The 19,089-nt window shown below is 55.9% G+C and overlaps 1 protein-coding gene across 5 annotated transcripts; it reads left to right on the top strand.

The window, feature by feature from the left end:
* The first annotated feature begins 250 nt into the window (after positions 1-250).
* Positions 251-18,448, top strand: PACSIN1 (protein kinase C and casein kinase substrate in neurons 1). Of its 5 annotated transcripts, XM_078859352.1 has the most exons (11): positions 251-480; positions 2,465-2,629; positions 6,882-6,976; positions 7,426-7,582; positions 8,400-8,635; positions 8,887-9,042; positions 11,228-11,403; positions 12,144-12,264; positions 12,848-12,975; positions 13,838-14,055; positions 17,034-18,448. In XM_078859352.1, exons 3-11 carry the CDS (start codon positions 6,917-6,919, stop codon positions 17,141-17,143), a joined length of 1,362 nt encoding a protein of 453 aa, XP_078715478.1. In that variant the 5' UTR covers positions 251-480; positions 2,465-2,629; positions 6,882-6,916; the 3' UTR covers positions 17,144-18,448. The 5 variants fall into 5 exon arrangements, with proteins under 5 accessions (XP_078715478.1, XP_078715476.1, XP_078715477.1 ...); XM_078859350.1 differs by lacking the exon at positions 2,465-2,629; XM_078859351.1 differs by lacking the exon at positions 251-480 and having other exon boundaries at positions 2,302-2,629.
* The last annotated feature ends 641 nt before the right edge of the window (positions 18,449-19,089 follow it).

Below are 19,089 nucleotides of genomic sequence, written 5' to 3'. Positions count from 1 at the left end.
CTGGAGGGATAGAGGGAGTGAGAGAGGGGTGCAGGGAGGAATGGAGGCAAGGAGGGAGGGATGTAGGGGGGGATGGAGAGAAGGAAGAGAGGTGGGGGGTGGAGAGGTTGGGGGGGTGGAGAGGGGGGATGGAGGGAGAAGGGGGAGTGGAGGGAGAAAGGGGGGGGGGTGGAGGGAGAAAGGGGGGGGGGATGGAGGGAGAAAGGGGGGGGGAGAAAGGGGGGGGATGGAGGGAGAGGGGGTAGGGAGGGAGAGTCTCCCTACTAATCCCAGGGCTGGGCAGATGGAGGGTGACCCAGGAAGTGGATGGTGCTGAGCTTCGCCAGGACACGCCTCCACCCCCGCGCCGCGTCCTTCACTCGTATCCCTCCCCGAGCTCCTCCATCTGGCGCGCTCCCCCCGTCACCTCTCTCTCTCTCCATCTCTCCCCGCGCGCCCCTCTGGCCGAGGCGGAGAGGAGCGGAGCCCCCTCGCACCCGGGTGAGTGGAGGAGATGCGGGGAGCCGCTGCCAGCGAGCCCCGTTAACCCCTCTCCCAGGCGCGGGCTACGCGGGAGGGAGATGGAGCGAGCGGGGCGGGCGCACCGCGGCGCTGTCCTCGATTTGTTTTCATCCCGGCATGTGAGCCGTGCGGCTCTCTCCGTGCCTGTGCAACTGACATCCCCTGCGTGTGGCGCGCGTGTGTCTCCTCTCCCTCCATCTCGCTCCCTCCGTCTCTCTCCCTTCATCTCTCTCCCTGTCTCTCTCTCCCTCCATCTCTCTCCCTCCGTGTCTCTCGCTCCGTCTCTCTCTTCGTCTCTCCCTTCGTGCTGCTCCGCCATCTCGCCGCGCGCGGTGCCGTTACGTCCGCGCGTCGATCCAAGCACAAACAATCCGCGGGGACCTCCACAGCGGAGACGGAGCGCGGATAGCGGCGCACTTCGCTCCCCGCGCGCATTGTGCAGCTTCGCGTGTGCGTGAGTGCAGCTGGCAGCACCTGGTGACGTGTGTTGGTGCGGCACCATGAGTGGGTGCAGACTGCAGTGTCGACTGCCATGCCGTGTATGAGCCCCCGCTGCAAATGTCACCCAAGATGATGATAATCGTAACCATCAGCTGCTGCTGCTGCTGCTCTTGCTGCTGTTGCGTAAACAGCGCAGAGCGCGCATCCACCCCAACATGCACGCGGTCGGACCGAGTGCAGCAAAGCTCTCTTCTTCACAGAGCTCTCTTCTTCACAGAGCTCTGCAGAGATGTCTTCACAAGGCTCTCAGAGCTCTCTGAGTGCAGGGCGCTGTCTCACTGCAGTGCGCTGTGCTGAATGCGGTGTACATCATCGAAGCAGTAGAATGTAGTTTGACGGGGTGCAGCGTGCGCTCTGTCGCTGTGTGCAGGTCTATCTGTGCGTGCACAGCCGTCTCAGACTGCAGGGTGCTGCTGTCTGTAAATAATAGCAGCCAAGGCGAGGGTTGCAGACCCAACCACGATACCCTGGCAGCCGTGTTGCTGGACACCGCTGAGCGAGGCCGGACAACTTGGCAGCATTTATTTAACAGGCCACGTCCTGCTGATGAGCACACGCAACAACAAAACACTCAACACGTTCGTCAATTACACTGTGGCCTGAAAAGGAAGCGTATATACAGTAATAAGGCAACGGTTCGGGCCATAGCCCTTTTTCATAGCACATATATAGGGTTCTGCTGATGAAGGTCCGAGTGTTTGAAGTCGGTCTCGGATTTGCGGTGGAGCTGTAACTCGGTGGGTTCAGGAGACGCAGAGGCCAATGGTGAGAGAAACTCGCCCATAGTCCACCACACAAGGGAGCCCCCCGCACGTGGGATGGGGCCCTGCACTGCTCCCTGCAGCACTCCCCTCCCGGTCCCCCCTCCCGGTCCCCCCCCCCTCCCGGTCCCCCCCCCTCCCGGTCCCCCCCCCTCCCGGTCCCACCACCCGGTCCCCCCCCTTCCCGGTCCCCTCCCCCCCCTCCCGGCCCCCCCCCCCTTCCCGGTCCCCCCCCCCTTCCCGGTCCCCCCCTCCCGATCCCCCCCCCCTCCCGGCCCCCCCCCCTTCCCGGTCCCCTCCCGACCCCCCCCCCTCCCGGTCCCCCCCCCCTCCCGGTCCCCCCACCTCCCGGCCCCCCCCCTCCCGGCCCCCCCCCTCCCGGCCCCCCCCCTCCCGGCCCCCCCCCCTCCCGGCCCCCCCTCCCGGCCCCCCCTCCCGGCCCCCCCCCCTCCCGGCCCCCCCTCCCTTCCAGCTCCCCTCTCACTCGCCTCCTCCCCTCTCCCTGCACGGCTCTCATCCCTCCCTCTGACCCTCTTCCTTTGACCTTCTCCCTGACCTCTGACTCCTCCTTTCCTTTGAACCCCCCCTCGCCGCCTCGTCCCCCTCCCTGACTTCCTCACCACACACGGCAAACGATTTTCGCATTCGGTTACCGGTTACGGGAGTGAGGAACCGGTAACCGATTCAAGCGGAATGTTTAGTGATGAATGCACCAATAGGCACGCGGGAACGCACAAACGCCACGGCGAGAGGGCCGAGTCACCATCCGCGCGGCGCGTTTGCTCCGTCGGTCTCCGTTGAAGGGAGAGGCGCCGCGTCACGCCGCCCCTTGGCCTACTCCTCCTCCACGTTGACCAACCGTGCTGGTAAGTGGTGGGAATACCCACACTTTACCCCACCGCACGCGATCTGCCCATCGACTGACTGCGGCGCACCCGTTCACGCTGCTGGGTGGCCGCAGGCAGCGGGGAGGGGGTTCAGGAACCCGTCCCGTCGTTGCGGCTGCCGCGCCGGGAGATGGAGTCGAAGCGCGACCTCGGCCCGCACGGCGAGCGCGGCGGTGTGCCGCTCACCGATTGCACCACCGTGGCACCTGCCACGAACGCAGTCCCTTCACCGTTTCTTTCCGTTCCTTTAATGCGGTCACCAGTAACGCAAACAACCATTTGTAACCACCCCATAACCACCCCAGTCTCAACCCCCCACGAGAGAGTCCAACACGCAGCGCGCGCGTGCGTCGTGGTGGACCGAGACGCCTGGGCCAGGGCGGGGGGGGGGGCTGTGCAGAGGTGGCCCCGCGTGGCCCCTCGCGCTGGGGCGGTGTGAGGAAGAGGCTCTGGCGAGGAGGAGGAGGAGTGGGAAGCCACGCGGCGATGTGATCACTCGTGCGGCGCGCTGTGCGGTGATGCGGTCACGTGATCCACGTCATCCGTGAATAACACACACACAGGGTAACACTGTGACTCACACACACACAGGGTAACACTGTGACTCACACACACACAGGGTAACACTGTGACTCACACACACACAGGGTAACACTGTGACTCACACACACACAGGGTAACACTGTGACTCACACACACACAGGGTAACACTGTGACTCACACACACACAGGGTAACACTGTGACTCACACACACACAGGGTAACACTGTGACTCACACACACACAGAGTAACACTGTGACTCACACACACACAGGGTAACACTGTGACTCACACACACACAGGGTAACACTGTGACTCACACACACACAGGGTAACACTGTGACACACACACACAGGGTAACACTGTGACTCACCCACACACAGGGTAACACTGTGACTCACACACACACAGAGTAACACTGTGACTCACACACACACAGGGTAACACTGTGACTCACACACACACAGGGTAACACTGTGACTCACACACACACACAGGGTAACACTGTGACTCACACACACACAGGGTAACACTGTGACTCACACACACACAGAGTAACACTGTGACTCACACACACACACAGGGTAACACTGACACACACACAGGGTAACACTGTGACTCACACACACACAGGGTAACACTGTGACTCACACACACACAGAGTAACACTGTGACTCACACACACACAGGGTAACACTGTGACTCACACACACACAGGGTAACACTGTGACTCACACACACACAGGGTAACACTGTGACTCACACACACACAGGGTAACACTGTGACTCACACACACACACAGGGTAACACTGACACACACACAGGGTAACACTGTGACTCTCACACACACAGGGCAACACTGTGACTCACACACAGGGTAACACTGTGACTCACCCACACACACAGGGTAACACTGTGACACACACACAGGGTAACAATGGGACACACACACGCGTGCGATGTATGTTCTACTGCGTGTGTATTGTGTGGGTAATGTGAGTGTTGTGTGCGATGTCGGCATGGGATGTGGGTGAACGCTGCTGCTGCTGCTGCTCCTCGTTAACATTCAGTGCAGCAGCAGCAGCAGCGCGGCCAGTGCGGCAGGGCGCGTGCAGGGGGTGCAGCGATCGTGACGGCGATTGGTGATGTGATGTGTGACGTGATGGTGACGTGATGGGTGTGCGATGTGATGATGGTGATGTGGGTGATGATGGTGATGTGTGCGGTGATGTTTTGTACAGTCGCTGTGTAATTCCAGCCTGAAACGCGGTGCCATGAATAATGTCGCCTCGTTACATCCTGAGAATGTCCTCGTGATCATGCTCCAGCCAGCCTCGCAGCAGCAGCATTACGGAAAATAGCGAGTGAGAACTGAAGCCATGGATACAGTGATGTGAGGGATGTGTGTTTGTATGGTGATAAGAGAGATGTGTGTTTGTGTGGTGGTGTGTGTCTCACACATTTGTCACTGGGTGCTTCTAATTTTTGTGAATGATGAGAAAGATGCCAAAGCTTGACTTGTGTAAGCATGCCATGTGTGCACGTCTGTGTGATATGTGTGCATATTGTTTGATGTGTGGGCATATTGTGTGATGGTGTGTCTGTCTGCTACATCAGAGGTGTAGAGAAATTCAAAAGGACCTACATCTTTGCTTTATTCATCTGGTCAAGGCCTATGATATCATCCATAGGCTAGGGCTTTGGGTCATGTTTCATGCTTTCAGGGTCCCTGACCTGCTCACAATCATTAAGGGCCTTCACAATGGTGGCCAGGCCTGGGTAAAGCGCGTGGCCTGGAGTCGGCACCATTCCCTGTTCAGCTTGGGGCGTGACAGGGATGTCCTCTGGCTCCTGCATTATTTAATATATTTTTGAGACTGTAGTTCAAAAAGCTTTCCATAGCTGTACCGGAGGAATTTCCATCTGGTGCAGACATAATGGGAGGCAGATCGATGCATGTGCGCGGTAAAGGCATGGCTCCCTATTGATCAACCATATTGTGTATGCTGATGATCTGGTAATTGCTGCTCACTCTGAAAATTAATTGAACCAACTGCTGCTGAACCTGGAACATACCATCAGCCCCACCAACACTAATCAGTTTTGTACCAGTTTAAAAGGGTAAAAACCTACTACTATATTTTGTCACTGGTAAAAGAGATCTCATAGTGTAAATGCTTACCCCGAGCTCTCATTACTCTGATATTGCACTGTGTTTGAGTTGTACGCCTTCTGGTGTCATCTGGTCCAACACCAATGGGGACTAGGCTCTAAAGGAAGCCGTCTCGGGTGTGGACCAATCAACTTCAAGGACAGTGCATATTATTATCATTATCAGAGTTGCTTCTTTTTGTTTGCTTTTTTGACTACTTGTGTTGTGGTTATTGCAAACATGATGCCTTGAATAAAGGTGTCAGTTTTATACCAGTTTAAAAGGGTAAAAACCTACTACTAATCACCTGCCTAGGTATTTTATGTCAGGAAATACTCCACCCCCTCAACTTCCCATGAGTGATGGAGTAGTCGTGGAGAGAGTGGAGATGTTGTTATACTTGAGCAATGTGCTTATAAGCAGGTGCAGTTTTTCAGCAAAGGTCTCACTCCGAATCAGTCGAGTGGCATCTTATCATCAGCTGAAAAACACTACCTGGCCTGTCACTGCACATTAAGCCGTAGGCTTGTGAAACGTGGACCCCTCTAATGGAAAATCTGTGCCAGTTTGAAACATTCAGGCTAGCTTGTCTGCGATCCATCTTGGATTTAACCAGGCTGGATTGTGTGAATACTTTGAAAGATCTGGACACTTCCTATTGGTGAGCTCATCCAGCATGCAATGCTGCGTTGGCTGTGTCATTTAGCCTGCATGCGCAGCCACCGCATGCCGAAGCAGCTTCTGTTTGGCTGGATAAATAGGGCTAAACTGGTGTGGAATAGGTTAGAACAGATCGGTGGAAGGGTACAGGATGTGAAGCTGAGTAGACTTGCCGATGTCTGGTACCAGCCATGCCAAGATCGGCACGGCTGGTAAGGATTCTACTGGACAGTTGGAGGTAGTCACCCTCCAACAACAGCGAAGGGCAGAGGAGCGGCGCTTACAACGACGAGCAGAGTGCTGGGCAGATATAACACATCGAGTTGGGACAGTAGGCGGCACAGGTGGTGCATCTGTCAGTCATCTCAGTCCTTCAACCCATTGGCACCTCGGTCTATCCCATGACCTCCTGCCAGGAGCGAGCCTTCACTTGGTCTCTAAGTCCAACGAGCCTGGCACAAGCGCTGTGGTGACGTCACCATCACTTGGTGGAAAATGGTGGCTGCTGTTGGTGCAGGTGGGGAGCGGTAGTGTAGTGGTTAGGGCGCTGTACCACGAACCCAGCGTCGGAAATTCGATTCCCGCGCAAGGCCAACACTAGTGATGATTATATTAACCAGTCTTGGGCCTCAAATTAGTACCTGGTGCGATGTGTAAATATTGGCATGAGGGAGCCAAAGGTGGCCATGCGTGGTGCTGACCACCCTTATGGGCCGTGCCGGCCTTCATAGGTATTCGCACCTCCGATTAGCATGGTTGGCTACGTTCAATAGAAGTTCAACATGCATATACATACATGGGTGTTTGCTAGCAGCACTTTCCCCAACAGTCTGTTAAAGGCTCTACGGTCAATCTGTGTCTTTGTGTGGTGTGCAGTGCGGCACGAGGTGTGAGCTGTGACCCAGTGCACGATGTCTGTGACTTACGATGACTGCGCGGGCGTGGAGACATCCAGCGAGAGCTTCTGGGAGGTGCAGGGTACACACACACTCGTGTACACATCACACAGACGTGTACACACGCGTGTACACATCACACAGGCGTGTACACACGCGTGTACACATCACACAGGCGTGTACACACGCGTGTACACATCACACAGGCGTGTACACACGCGTGTACACATCACACAGGCGTGTACACACGCGTGTACACATCACGTAATGGATTAAGGCCTGCCCACGACATGGCCACCTCTCTCGTGGTCCAGTGCCACTCCCATCCACTCCACTCCTCCTGCACGTGGACCGATCTCGTTGCTCCGTCTCCACGGCAGCTGTGCTCTTGGGAACGATCGCTGGACATCTGCAAAAAAGAGATTCCTAGCTCATCGGATTCCTCCAAATCAAGATTCTGACTCCTGTGGCTGCCGTTCCATCACCGGTCTCCTCCATCGCGCCCCCCCCCCCCACCCTGACAGGTGGGGAACTACAAGCGGACGGTGAGACGCATCGACGACGGATACCGGCTCTGCAACGACCTCATGGCCTGCATCCAGGAGCGGGCCAAGATTGAGAAGGTCTACTCCCAGCAGCTCACCGACTGGACCAAGAAGTGGAAAACGCTGATCGAGCGCGGTGAGATGCACCACAAAGTCCCATGCCGGTTCGAACCTGGCGGCAGCCCTGGTAATCACTGGTGTTTGATAACCGTAACATTGCTACGTGCCGTGCCGCCTGCTTCCCAGGAGACGTTAAATATCCCCTTATGGCATCGTGTGCTACTCAATGAGGATCATACACACAAGCAATCATCGCCTCCTACTTGCAGCAGCGTTCAGATGCTCTCGAGTTGCGTGCCGCGTGTAAAGCGCTCTTGAGACGCCGCCATGGCGTGAATGAACCATCGTCATCATCGTCACACGCATCTCTCTCACACCAAGGCACGACAGGTCTCCCTACACCAGCAAAGACAAAAATCCCCCGTATAGCCTTAACAGACTGTCGGGCCAAATGCTGTTAGCGAGCACCTATGAAGGTCGGCACGGTACACGAGGAGGTGGGCGGCCAGCACCACGCTCGACCACCTTTGTTTCCCCAGAGGGAATGTTTACTACACACCGCACCAGGTACTCATTTGAGGCTGAGTCGACGTAGCGGAAGCCAAGAACCGGTTCAGATATTCGTTACTGGTATTGACCGTGAGTGGGAATCGAACTCGGGTCGCCCGGTTAGAGTAGATGCCTATAGGCAACACCGCGTCCTCGCAGTGTACTGACGTCGCACGCACTGAACGAGTAGAGACGCCTGTATGTGTCCGGCTCGTCTCGGTGAAAAGCCGGTGGAAAAACACCACCCATGCCGTGTTGGCACGGCTCGGGTGTGCAGGAGAAAGTGGTATCGGTGGCGAATGGCGCTGGTGGTGGCGGCCGCCGCTGTTGTGGTCGTTGTGTAGGCCCGCAGTATGGCTCCATGGAGCGCGCGTGGCAGGCCCTGATGACGGAGGCCGACAGGGTGAGTGACCTCCACCACGAGATGAGAAACCAGATCAACAACGAGGACCTGGAGAAAATCAAGAACTGGCAGAAGGACACTTTCCACAAGCAGCTCATCGGTGGCTTCAAGGAGACCAAGGAGGCGGAGGACGGCTTCCGGAAGGCGCAGAAGCCCTGGGCCAAGAAGCTCAAGGAGGTTCGGAAATAAATCATGGCTTTGATATTAAAATAAATCATGGCTTTGATATTAAATAATTGTGGGCGAAGTCCTGCGGCCTCCCTTCTTGTGGCCGCAGTGAACTCGCACCACTGACGAGGGGCAATACAGAACGCACGTACTAGTATTGTGTGTGTACCCCGTGTGTGTGTGTGTACCCCGTGTGTGTGTGTGTGTGCTCCGTGTGTACACACTCTGTGCGTGCGTACCCGATCCGGTGCATGGCGCAGCTGGAGGTGCTCAAGAAGGCCTACCATCTGGCGTGCAAGGAAGAGCGTCTGGCCGTGAGCCGCGAGACCTCCACCAAGAGCGACCCCGGCGCGCCGCCCGACCAGGCGAAGAAGCTCTCGGACAAAGTTGAGAAGTGTCGACAAGACACTCAGAAGGTGTGGGGCACAGCGTGGGTAACGGCGGGGAGAAAGGACACGATTGGCGCCTAATCTTGCATCAAACCGACCGGCATCTGTCAAAACGGCAGCGTGTTGTTTACCAAGCCTCGCCTGCTGGTGAGATCCATGAAGTGGAAACCAGTCCAGGGTTTTGTTTGATTAAATGATGCTGCTCGATGATATCGGTCTGGAAAGCTCCGGGGCCGATGTGGAAGCACGAAACAGTTTTGCGTATATTGCCTCTCACTAACATTTGCTCAATTACAGCAATAATGATTGGGATGATAGTTGGTGCCGAGCCATGAGGTCGTGAGGTCGAGGTGCAGAATGAATTAATTAATGGGGGGATGATGGTCACCACCCATGTGCTCTGTAGAGGACCCATTGGGCATTGTTGCTGTGAAATCATTCTGAATGTGCAGAGCGTTCAAACCGAGTACCATACGCGAGGCATTTAGCGGAGAAAGTCTATCGTGTGAACTTGTGCGTGTGTGAAGGAGCCACACCAGGTTGAGCAAACATCCGTGTGTCTGCTAATGCCGCGTGACTTGGTCTCCTGACACTTGTCTCACGTTGTCTTTTGAAAGTAGAATTCTCGATTTCAAGACGACGTCTCTTATCCCCATGACTACCGAGCAGCTTAGACGTTTGCCCGTCCGTCCATCGCCCGTGCAGTTCTCCGTGTCCAGAGACTCGTTATCTTGTTATCTCGCGATTAACTCTGCGGTGGGCTGTACCAACGGTGTCAAGATTGGCCTCCTTGGAAGAGGCTCGCGAAGGTTGCTACTGGGTAGTTGAATGCAGTCGCCCTCCAGCAACAGCGGAGGGCGGATGAGCGATGCTCACAACAACGAGCAGAGCGCCGGGAGTCTAAAACACAGCAATTTGGCACAGTAGGGGGCATAGGTGGTGCATCTGCCAGTCATCTCAGTCATTCAATCCGTGGCACTTCGGTCTTTCCCGTGACCTCTTGCCAGCAGCGAGCCTTCCACATTTCACGTGGCCTCAAAGTGCACCTGGCCTGGCACGGGCGCCGTGGTGATGTCACTGTCACTTCGTGGCCAATGGTGGTTGTGTTGGTATGTGGGGTGCTGTGTGTGTGGTGTGGGTGTATAAAATAGGAGCGTGCTCAAGGTTACCAGATGTCCTGAAGGACAGTACTTTTTACTTGTCCTTTAATATGATAAACTGTCCTTTAATATGATAAACTGTCCTTTATAAGGATGCACAAATGTCAGTAAGATTAAAGCACGGGACGTGTGATGTTGCACACTGGAAAATATGCAGCGGGGAACGTAGCCGTGACTTCAGATGCAATCGCAGCCTGGAGCGGCACCTCACGCGCCTGCGTCTCCGGACGCTGTGCTCGCGCAGCGCGATGCAGGCACCCTGGGGACACGGTCTTTACTAGCCCGCGTTCGAGGCCTCAATGCGAGTCCCTCTATGGGTCTCTATGTGAGGCAGGGGAGAACAGAACGGTCTTGATCCTGGACTTGAACATGGGCAGAGTTTACAGCACGGGACAGCAAAGGGGAATGACAGAGCTCCCACTGAGCGAGGGTTGACTGGGGACTCCGACACGAAGCCTCGGTTGCCGGAGTGGAGGGCAGTATAGTGAGATGAGTGGGGAGAGTTTGGCATTGGCGAGTCTATGGAAGATCTTGAAGATGGTGAGTGCGATTTTGTAGTTGATACGGGAGTGGATTGGGAGCCGGTGGAGGGATGAGAGTAATGCGGAGGAGTTTGGCAGTAACATTGTGAATGACCTGAAGTTGGGAGCCGAGGGGAAGGGACGGCTGAAGGAATGACGAGTCTGTAAATAGGCAGGGGTCACCGATGCTGCTGCTGCTGTTAAAGCAGAGGACATCGAGTGGGATTGGGCAACAGGACTCATCATGGGAACAGTTGATGAGAGATGAGAAGCAAAACTCGCTACGGAGTGAAGATTGAGTGCCGAGAAGAGAGGCAAAGGGAGATGGCGGAAGGGACGGCAGCAGAGAGACGACATGACACCGGAGTTGGGAGGTCACGACCGGGCTAGGAGGAGAACGTCTTTCCCCAGCAGTGGGGAGTTACCGGCCGACAATAACAACACACAACAACATTGCCACTCGTCTGCAGGGAGTTGCGGTAGTCAAATGAGGATGCGACGATGATGATGATGAGGGCTCTCCACTCACAGGCGAAGGAGCGCTATGAGAAGGGGCTGGAGGAAATGGGCCGGCACACGCCACAGTACACGGAGAACATGGAGGCCGTGTTCGAGACGTGTCAGCAGCTGGAGCTCAAGCGCCTCTCCTTCCACAAGGAGGTGCTCATGGACATCCAGCGCCACCTCGACCTCTCCACTAACTGCAGGTGGGAGCTCGGCCACGGCTCAGCCGGCCCCCGGGCAGTCTGCTCTCTCTGGCCTCACGACGGGCCGGGTTTTTTGGTCGCCACAGAAATGGAGCGATGCAATCATTTTAAACGTTACTATTGCAGCGTCGCCGTCCTGCTGCGCACGCAGTGTGCCGCACGCGCCGTGTGTTTCATTGGCAGAGTCGTGAGTGGACTTAGCCGACAGTAATTGGGATGGAGGTGAAAACAGAGTGGACGGTGGAGTTATGGGGCCGCACGCGGCATCGTACACCTGGGCCTCCAGGAGCCCACCGACATGGCACAGCCTGCAGCCTGGTCGCAAATGGGCAGCGCAGCCTACAGCCGGGCAGAGCAGCCTACAGCCGGGCAGCACAGCCTACAGCCAGCCTCACAGTCCAGCCTAGAGCTAGCCTCACAGTCCAACCTAGAGCCAGCCTCACAGTCCAGCGTAAAGCTGGACTGTGAGGCTATCGAGCTGTGGACACAACCACCGAGCGACTGTTGGATCCCTTCATGGGGTTGCGAGGTTGGGGCGCGAGGCCAGGAGCCCGCACAGTTTCTACCTCATGCTGCTCATCGGGGTGCAGTGGTGTTGTGTCGAGTGGCGTTGTTTGTAGTGTAGTGGTGTTGTTTGTGTTCTATGTAGTGGTGTTGTTTGTGTTGCGTGTAGTTGTGTGCAGTGGTGTGTTGTAGTGTAGTTGTGTGCAGTGGTGTTGTTTGTGCCTCGTGTTTCCCAGCTACGCTAACGTCTACCGGGATTTCCGGCAGTCGATTCTGACGGCGGACGAGCAGGACGACCTCAAGTGGTTCGCGGCAAATCACGGCACCGGCATGGCCACGAACTGGCCCGCGTTCGAGGTGAGACGAGTCCACTCCGCCGCCACAATCGTCAGCGGCCACGCTCGATCCGCTGCCGGATGAGGGCCTTCCCAAGCAGCCACCAACCCTTTACGATCCCCGTCGCGCCAACTCGTTGTATCGCTCCGTCTCCTCGTAGGCCACAACCCCGGGGCGTGTTCCCTCATTGATTTTGGCCGCTGGCCGGCATCCCTCCGAGCCGTAGTGACGCACCGTGCCCACGCCCGCTTGCGTTCGGCAATCGCGCGGACGATGTAATCCACCTGTGGTTCCGCCACCGTGTGGCTGATTTGAGCGGTGAAGCAAATCCATGGTCGTCCATTGATAGTTACCCCACTCGGATCATAATCTGGGGAAAGAGCTCCGGCGCGCGCCTTCGGGCTGCGCCGCCGCACCATCCGGCACGACGTCCGACGTTTTTCCCTACGCTCCAGAAGATATAGCCGAACATGCCATATCTGGACGGTGAATCCGGTGTGCGAACCGTTGCCGTGGCGGTGCCCGTTGTTCGTAAAAAAATAAAAACCGAGAAAAAGAGAGCGACGGGATCACAAACACGGGGATGCGTGTTTGTGGGCGGCAGGAGTACTCGCCGGACGCTCCACAGACCACGAGCCGCAAGGAGAAGGGGGGGGGGCCACGCAAGACGGCCGAGGGGGGGGTGGCGCAGGGCCCCACGGAGTCGCCCAGCGTCCACGGAGGCTCGGCACGGTGAGAGCAGCGCAGAGACACCCAGAGCAGAGACGCCCGGTGTAGAGAGAGACACTGGAAACAACCAACAAGCACACTCGGCACAGCAAAGAGCAATTGCACACATACCAACCACACTAATCATAGATGTACACCCACTACTCGCACTGAGCAGGGAAAGACACACGCACCACAGTTATATTACATGCTGCGGAAACACACGCAACTACAGCCACACGCCTTGAATTTTTTAAAAATGCAAACCTTGTCCAAGATCCCACAAGTGAATCTCGGTTTCCTGTGCCATCACTCACTGCGTATTGCACAACTAAATCACGTGCGTATGCGCGCGTGTGTATATGTGAGCTACGATGCGCCGGGCGGCTAAAATGCAGCAAGGTGAGACAGTAGGGGGAACAGCTGGTGCATCTGTGAGTCATCTCCGTCAGTCAAGCCATGGCACCCCTGAGTATGTTGCGTGCTTTGTCAGCAAGTCTTTGACATTTCACGTGGCCTCAAAGTGCACCTAGCCTGGCACAGGTGCCGTGGTGACGTCACCGCTACTTAGAGGCGAACGGCGGGTGTTGTTGTACTACAAACCGGGCGACCCAAGTTCGATTCCTGCTCACGGCGAACACCGGTGACGATTATCTGAACCGCTTTTGGGTCTCCCCTAGGTCGACTCGGCCTTAAAGGAGTACCTGGTTCGGTGTGTACATTGTCACTGGGGAGACAAAGGCGACCGGGCATGATCCTGGCCACCTATCCTCTCGTGTACTGTGCCGACCTTCATAGGTGCTACAAGCTAGCAGCACTTGCCCCAGCAGTCTGTCAAGGCTATAAGCGAGACCTTTGTCTTTGTCTCACGTGCCGCGGGTCTCAGCGCGAGCACGAGCGAGGCGTCCGGCCCGGCGGACTGGTCCGATGACGACACGCCGCTCGCAAGGGGTGGTCCTTCTGGGGGACGCAGCAACGGGGACAGGAACCCCTTCGACGAGGCGGACGGGGGGTCCGCGGCCGGCTCCGGGAATGGCGGAGGCCGAATCCGCGCCCTCTACGACTACCAGGGCCAGGAGCAGGACGAGCTCAGCTTCAAAGCCGGTGCGGCACGCCGGCATCACCAGCACCACCACCACCACTACTACCAACACCACTACTACTACCAACACCACTACCACCACTACTACCACTACTACCAACACCACTACTACCACTACCACCACTACCACCACTACCACCACTACTACCACTACTACCAACACCACTACTACTACTACCACTACTACCAACACCACTACTACCACTACTACCACCACCACCACTACTACCAACACCACCACCACCACCACCACTACTACCCCTACTACCAACACCACTACTACCACTACCACCACTACTACCACTACTACCAACACCACTACTACCACTACTACCACTACTACCACTACTACCAACACCACTACTACCAACACCACTACTACTACTACTACCAACACCACTACTACCACTACCACCACCACCACCACTACTACCAACACCACCACCACTACCACCACTACTACTACCTCCACTACTACCAACACCACTACCACCACTACTACTACTACTACCACTACCTCCACTACTACCAACACCACTACTACCAACACCACTACTACCAACACTACTACCTCCACTACTACCAACACCACTACCAACACTACTACTACCTCCACTACTACCAACACCACTACCACCACTACTACCAACACCACCACCACTACCACCACTACTACTACCTCCACTACTACCAACACCACTACCAACACTACTACTACCAACACCACTACCACCACTACTACCATCATCACGACTACTGTTACCAACATCACTACCTCCACTACGACCAACACCACTACTAGATCCACTACTACCAACACCACTACCAACATTACTGCTACCAATACTAACACTACCAACACCACTGCTACCACTACCTCCACTGCTACCACTACTACCAACACCAATACTACCACCACCACTACTACCACTACTACCACTACTACCACTACTACCACTACTACCACTACTACCACTACTACCAACACCACTACTACCACCACTACTACCAACACCACCACCACCAACCACTACTATCAACACCACCACCACCACCACTACTACCACTACTACCAACACCACTACTACCACTACTACCACTACTACCACTACTACCAACACCACTACTACCACTACTACCAACACCACCACTACCACCACTACTACCAACACCACTACTACCACTACTACCACTACTACCACTACTACCAACACCACTACTACCACTACTACCACCACTACTACCACCACTACTACCAACACCACTACTACCACCACCACCACTACCACCACTACTACCACCACTACTACCAACACCACCACTACCACCACTACCACTACCACCACCACCACCACTACTACCACCACTACTACCACCACTACTACCACCACTACTACCACCACTACTACCAACACCACCACTACCACCACTACCACTACCACCACCACCACCACTACTACCACCACTACTACCACCACTACTACCACCACTACTACCACCACTACTACCAACACCACCACTACCACCACCACCACTACCACCACTACTACCACCACCACCACCACTACCACTACCACCACTACTACCACCACTACTACCACCACTACTACCAACACCACTACTACCACCACTACCACCACTACCACCACTACCACCACCACCACCACCACCACTACTACCACCACTACTACCACCACTACTACCAACACCACTACTACCACCACTACTACCACCACTACTACCACCACTACTACCAACACCACTACTACCACTACTACCAACACCACTACTACCACCACCACCACTACCAACACCACCACCACCACCACTACTACCACTACTACCAACACCACTACTACCACTACTACCACTACTACCAACACCACTACTACCACCACCACCACTACTACCACTACTACCAACACCACTACTACCACCACCACCACTACCAACACCACCACCACTACTACCACTACTACCAACACCACTACTACCACTACTACCACTACTACCAACACCACTACTACCAACACCACTACTACTACGACTACCAACATCAACCACTACTGTTACCAACACCACTACTACCTCCACTACTACCAACACCACCACCACCACCACTACTACCTCCACTACTGCTACCAACACCACTACTTCCACCACTACTGCTACCAACACCACTGCTACCAACACCACTACTACTACCACCACCACTACTACCACTACTACCACCACTACTACTACCACCACCACTACTACCACTACTACCACCACTACTACTACCAACACCACTACCAACACTACTGTTACCAACACCACTACTACATCCACTACTACCAACACCACTACCAACATTACTGCTACCAACACCACTACTAACACTACCAACACCAACACCACTACTACCACTACCTCCACTGCTACCACTACTACCACCACTACTACTACCAACACCACTACCAACACTACTACTACCAACACCACTACCAACATTACTGCTACCAACACCAATACTAACACTACCAACACCAATACTAACACTACCTCCACTGCTACCAACACCAATACTAACACTACCAACACCACTACTACCAACACCACTGTTACCACTACTACCTCCACTGCTACCACTACCTCCACTGCTACCACTGCTGTGGTAGTCGTGGAGTGGCGAGTGGTCGTGTAGCGGCTAACGCCTGCACCGCGCTACAAATCCACGAACCCAGTTCGATTCCCGCTCACCACTAATAACGGTGCTAATATCTGAACCGGTCCTGGACTTCCCCTAGGTCGACTCGGCTTTGAAAAAACGAGTACCTGGTGTTGTGTGTACACATCATCAACGGGCAGAAAAATATGGTCGGGCATGGAGCTGGCCACCCACCCCCTTGTGTGGTGTGTTGGTCCTCACGAACAGCACTTGCCCCTATGGTCTGTTAAAGGCTACACTGGGTATCTTTGTCTTTGTGCACCTGCGCAGGCGACGAGCTGACCAAGCTGGAGGAGGAGGATGAGCAGGGCTGGTGCAAGGGCCGCATGGACGATGGGACGGTCGGTCTCTTTCCTGCCAACTACGTGGAGGACATCTGAAGCTCCTCCAAGCGACGCACGGGCACCGCCCAGCGGTGTCCGTGCCGGCGGCCCGCACGGATGTACGAGCTGGGCGTGCACTTTCGTAACTCGCAAAGCCCCGCGTGCGTGCGTGCAGCGTGCATGCAGCGTGCGTGCAGCGTGCGTGCGCGCGTGTGGACGTGCACGGATGTATACACTCGGAGTGCACGTCCACGCGTGGTTGTACGTACTCGCTGACCTGAAGGGGATAAACACGACCGTGTACATGGACACACACCACACATCTGTGCAATGGAACATACGCCCGCACGCACGAACAGTGGCCGCACCACTGCCCCTTCCGTGCTGGTTTGTCCAGGACTTAAATACAGCATCGAATACTGCCATAGTCACAGCCTATTCACCTGTACAGAACGTAGCTGAGGTAATTTAATATCGGGTCGCTGGAATAGAGGGGTTTATTTGCCCAGTAGCTGGGGAGGAGGCGCCACACGTCGGAGCCCCCCCCCCCCCCCCCCCGTGCTTCGTGTGCATGAATGGTGCGTGGCTTGTGACGTGTGCTGCATGACGTCCATGGTGCTTCTTGTCTCGCGCGCCGCGCGCACACCCTCTGCACTTCCAGTCCCGCGGGATCCTAACCCCCTCGGGGGTAAAGGTGCAGCCGCTGCAACCGCCGACTTGCGCCCCTGCTGGCGGAAGGGGCCTCCGCCAGGGGGAGTTCCGCGCGGCGTGAGGTCCGCCGGGCCACGACGACCACGCGTGGTGGGAGCGGTGGACGTTCCGCCGCGGTGGGGAAAGCGACTTTGGAATCGCGAGACGTGGGCGCGTGCCACCAGATGGGTCCCCGCACCCGCTCGTGAAGTTCCACCGCTGACGACTCTTATCCGTGACAAAGTGGGGGGGGAGGGGGGGGGGGCGAACTTCGCAGATCCTGTCCGTGATCTTCCCAGGAACCGGCAGGCATCATTCTCTTTGTAGGACGCTTCCAGCTTCCAAAGTGTGTGTCTGTGGCCTACATAGGGACATGGGCCTCGGTTACACGGCAAGGGCCTCCGTCCAGCACAAGCAGAGAAAATGGTTCCGGGCCTTAAACGCTGGAGGAGCAGCACAAAGCTTTGACGGCACGTGCAGTAAATACTCTGAACATTGCTTGTGCTCACCTCCCTGGCTTTCCACATTGACATTGGGAATCCCCGTCCGTGTCACAACCGGGAGGCCCTCAAGAGCAAGTGGGGAGGCGACGAGACGACTCTAGTCGCTGGCAAAAACCAACTTGCCGTACTGCACGGTTACGTTGACCCCACCCAACCTCCCCCCCCCACCTCCCCCCCCCCCCAATAAGAAATAGCGACACGCACAGGGGTGCTGCTTTCAAACAGCAGGAGGGCCCGACTCCCATCGTGTCTTGCGTGCACGTCACGTGACCCCCACATTGCATGTGCAGTACTCGCTGCATGTTAGGGTGGCCCCATTGTTCAGCTCTCTGAGTTACAGCCATACTTCTTTCAATGGCAATACACCCAAACATGCAGCCCTTGAGCGGGTGGTCTGGACAAGGCTGAGCGTATTGCGCACGCAATGTGCTGGTCACATGATATGCACACAAGGCACTATGGGAGTCGGGTGCTCCTGCTGTTGGTGAACAGCATAACTTTGTGTTTTTATATTTTTGTGGTGATGCAGCGTTGGCAGTGGTGCACAAGCATGTATAACAACACCCTAAATGGTGAATAAGACTGGCCTTAAAATGAATAATACAACATACGACGTTTCGTGCAATCGTCCTTAATGGCACAGATAAGGAACGAACGTCGCCTGTCGTGCATCGTTTTTCCTTTCAAGGCCGTGGCGTTATGAAGGCACGCGTTGGGTTCTGTGGTGCTGTGTGCACCTTCCTGCTGCGAGGGGATTCCCCATCGTTCACCGACAGGATGGCCGAGACTGCCGAGGGCGCGGGTCCATGC

Source organism: Lampetra fluviatilis, chromosome 8 (assembly GCF_964198595.1).
Source record: "Lampetra fluviatilis chromosome 8, kcLamFluv1.1, whole genome shotgun sequence".
NCBI classification, from domain to species: Eukaryota; Metazoa; Chordata; class Hyperoartia; order Petromyzontiformes; family Petromyzontidae; genus Lampetra; species Lampetra fluviatilis.
Note: the sequence above shows the minus strand (reverse complement) of the source record. Positions and strands in the feature narration are given on the sequence as shown.